The 4,160-nt window shown below is 35.8% G+C and overlaps 1 protein-coding gene across 1 annotated transcript; it reads left to right on the top strand.

The window, feature by feature from the left end:
• Positions 1-310: 310 nt before the first annotated feature.
• Positions 311-3,021, top strand: LOC121966621 (unconventional myosin-XVIIIa-like; the record flags this gene model as incomplete). The annotated part of the gene is made up of 3 exons (XM_042516695.1): positions 311-374; positions 2,649-2,761; positions 2,854-3,021. Coding segments are annotated over 3 exons (345 nt in total), but the record flags the coding sequence as incomplete, so codon positions are not given.
• Between the last annotated feature and the right edge of the window lie 1,139 nt (positions 3,022-4,160).

Raw genomic sequence — 4,160 nt, forward strand, 5'->3', positions numbered from 1 at the left:
AATTAAATTAAAGACATCATCCTTAACATTTTTATTATGTCTATCAGATCACTTTCATTTTAAATTTTACTTTTTGTAATCCATTTATTGATATTTTTGCTGTCATATTCCTGCCATCGCCCAGTTTAACATGTACAATTTACAGTTTGTGATTATTTTAAATTTTAGACTACTTTGTTCTTTAATTTAGAAAGGTGTTGTTGTATGGCATCATAGGATTGCCCTAACGTACTAACACAGAAACCATCTATTATATTAATATTTCACTCATTTATTCTGTTTTGTCTTTGCTCCTCTGTTTGTCCTTCAGGTGCGAGACGTTTGGTATGAAGCTGGAACTGTGTGGTACGTCCACAAGGACGGTTACAGCCTGGGTGAGATGTGAAAACACACACACACACACACACACACACACACACACACACAAACACACAAACACTCAGGAAATATTTGTTGAGCACAAATGATAAATTTTAAGCCAATACAAGTGAACGTAAAGCTGTAAGCGTCGATAAACGGGCTCTCGCACCCACATGTGTGTCGCGGTACTGATGGGACATCAACTAAAGCGGTCGTTCATAACTGTGAAAGTCGAAAAATGCACGCAGAGAGGTTGGACCCTGGAGTTAGCTGTTTCACATGGTGTAGTACTTCCAGCGGCAATTAGGTGGCAGTGGAGAGGACACAAATTCAATGTCATCTTTCTTTAGATAATTTCTAGACCAAACCATGTAAATATCATGTAAATCCAATGATAACTGTCCCTCAAGGCTTGCTTGCTCTTGCCAGTAGGTGGCGCTATTACAGCTGGTGAATTTTGTCATACAGATGTGTTCAGGGCGGGTCCCTTATCAAGCATATGAAGTTTCAGGCAGATCAGACAAAGTTACAACAATTTCCTGTTTTGTCGCGAGACATCAAAATTGTTCGCCGCGCCACGGGGAAAACCGTAAAAGTTTTGTGCGGACCTTTGATAACGTTTAATCATGAAGGGGTTAGGATCGGACACACCCAATTTGAAGTCGATCGGATTAATCCTGTAGTACAAGTTTGCAAAAGTACGAGGCCTGTAATCACTAAAAATCAGCACAAAATTCAAAATGGGCGACGTCCTGCCCAGATGCACATTTTGAAAGATACTTAAATGTACTGATTTTCATAAATGTCGATTAAACTGGGCACTGGGGCTGCACCACCAAACCACCAAAATACGAATTTTTTTGCCAGGCCGGTTTTTGGGCATGTTTAGGCCTCCTAAAATGCGATTCAGTGGGGAGAAAAATAATAATTCCTTGCATAATTCCCCGGTTCGTGCTCGGGGCCTAATGACGATCCTGTTCATTTTAATTATTAGAGATTAAATGTCATATTTGTATCCACTGTGGTGCGAACATGACTGCGGACATAACGTGTGCTGATAATCCACGCAGTCTGCAGTAATCCGTCAGCCTGTTGTTCCACATACAGAACATATCATGTTACATTATTGGTTACAGCAGAGTCGACATGTGTCTGCTGACGCTGCTCCGCATCCGTCTGCTCATTGTGTCCCTCCATACCGTCACGATCCTGTTAGACCCTCATATGGCCCCCCTGACCTTTGACCTTTTACATGCAGGGATCAGAGATTTAAGCCTAACAGGCTCAGAGGCATAAATATAGCTATAGTCATACGAGTATTTATATTTTTTCATGCTTAATAGTTTTACTCCACTACATTTCAGCAGGACTTTAATACTTCTTACTGCTTTACTTTTTTTTTGTGTGACAATTTCTTATTTGTCAGATTAAGATTTTACATTGGAAACAAAATAAAAACACAGCATATAATTGGATATTAGACAATAGTTCCCAAACTTTTTGTAATTGTGAGCTCTTACAAAGTAATCATTGTGTAGTTTGGGCATCTTCTTGTCATGCTTTGGATTTTTGGAGTTTTTTATTCATTTATTTTTGTACAGTCTAGTGCACGAATAATACAGTAAAGAACAAAAAGACATCAAAAGCAAAAATTATAACATTTTTCAAAATATTAAAACAGATTTGAGTATCAGGACTTAGTGGCTTCTCTCTCCCTTTAATCATATGACGACCCATCGTATTGATACAGACGTAATATTAACCCTTTAAAACTTGATCAAATTAGTTTGATTTCTTTTCAGAACAAGGGTACAACGCAATGAAGAACTTAATAAGACACGGCCCAAAAATTAACAGGACATTATCAATAAATGAATAGATAACAGAAAAATATAAACAAGTAAATAAGTAACAAAAATTATATAATAAGAAAATTAAGAAAATGTCCCTCTAACATAATTTAATTACATGGTTATAATAATAAGAATATATATAGTTCTCAAAAAAAATCTCTAGAATCCTCTCTTTTCTAGAAACTAATTTTCATGACATATTTTCACTTTTTACCAATTTCTTGCAATTTGCAGACAATTTCTTGTCAAGTTGCTCGTTGGCTTTTTTTCCTATTTTAACTTTAACTTGTAACAAAGTATTTTTACTGTTTTGTTGGTACTTTTACTTCAGCAAAGGAAAAAAAATCTTATTTGAGTAATTTAATCTGCATTATTAGCAGGTGTGATGGCATCAGTGGGGGATTATTGCTCTCTGATTGGTTGTACTCGTTTCAGCCACTCAGCTGAAGCCTGATGAGGGCACACCTGAACTCCCAGAAGGCCGAGTGAGAGTCCGCCTGCAGACGGACGGCTCGCTGCACGATGTGACGCAGTACGAGATTGAAAAGGTAACTTATTTTTTGAATGTTTCTGAGTTTTTCTCTGCCTGTTGTCAACACTTGAATGGACTGAGCGTGTCTCCGTCCCCTGTCCTCCGCAGTGTAACCCCTCAGACCTGGACCTGTGCGAGGACCTGAGCGACCTGCAGAGCGTCAACGAGTGCGGCGTCCTGCACAACCTGACCAGCCGAGCCAAAGCCAGCATGCCGCTCACGCAGGCAGGACCCAACCTGGTCAACTTCTGGCCCCCATCGCAGACCCACAGCAAGGTGAGGTCAAAGGTCAACGCTCAGATTAACCGTTCAAAATATCTTTTCACGTTTGCTGTTTTATAGACAAATTATTGAACACTGGGATTATTTAAACCTGCAGTACGTATATATACGACATATGCAGTGATGGAAGAAGTACTCAAACCTGTAAGTGAAGTAAAAGTGGCAATAACAGAATGTAAAAATACTGTCTATTTTTTAAAAAAATACTTTTTTTTTTAGACATTGACCTTTTTGCAAAGCAGGGGGGACAAAGAAAACTCAATACATAACAATAAAACTAACAGTATACAAATTATTGGCAACTAAACCTGGCAAGAAAAAACAAAAACAGACTGACAAAAAAATAAATACATAAATAAATAAATGTCTCATTTTTGATCCTCAAAAGTCCACCTCAAAGGTTTTCATCATATTTCATCTTGTCAAGGAAAACAAAAGATTCATTTCATCATAGTTTTTATTATCAGAGATATATTTTTGCTCATCAGTGTCTCATCTTTGTCATGGAAAAAAGCAAAAACGAAAGGTTGTTGACGTTTTTCCACGACATATGCAGTGATGGAAGAAGTATTCAGATCCTTTAGTGAAGTAAAAGTAGCAAAAATAGAATGTAAAAATACTGTGTTACATGTATTTTTCTTTCATTCCAAATCTTTAAATATATTAATTTATTGTACATATTCTTATTTCTATTGAATTGTAATATATTGTGTTGTATATGTTGGGTCATAATACATAATTTATATTCCTGAAACTTTACCTTCTAGTTTTATACTTTGTAATGTAGCATTGAGGTAATGAGGTAATGTAGCAACTTTATATACATAGCATTTAAAAAAAATTTAAGTCTTAATACTTTAAAAGCTAGTTTTAAACATCACAACATTTTTATATTTCACATACTTGTTATTTTCATACTTATTATTAGTTGGGGAATTGTGATTCCTTACAGTCACTGTGATGTGCAGCACAGACAACTATTAAAAAAGCAAAAAAATATATGTATAGTGGTGGAATTCAAATAGGTACAGAAATGGAAATAAAACAAAATAAAGTAAAATATTGTGAAACAAAAATAACACAAAATGCAATCAAAATTTAAATAAAAAATTATAATAAGTTTATTAAATATT

Source organism: Plectropomus leopardus, unplaced genomic scaffold, assembly GCF_008729295.1.
Source record: "Plectropomus leopardus isolate mb unplaced genomic scaffold, YSFRI_Pleo_2.0 unplaced_scaffold25270, whole genome shotgun sequence".
Lineage (NCBI taxonomy): Eukaryota > Metazoa > Chordata > Actinopteri > Perciformes > Serranidae > Plectropomus > Plectropomus leopardus.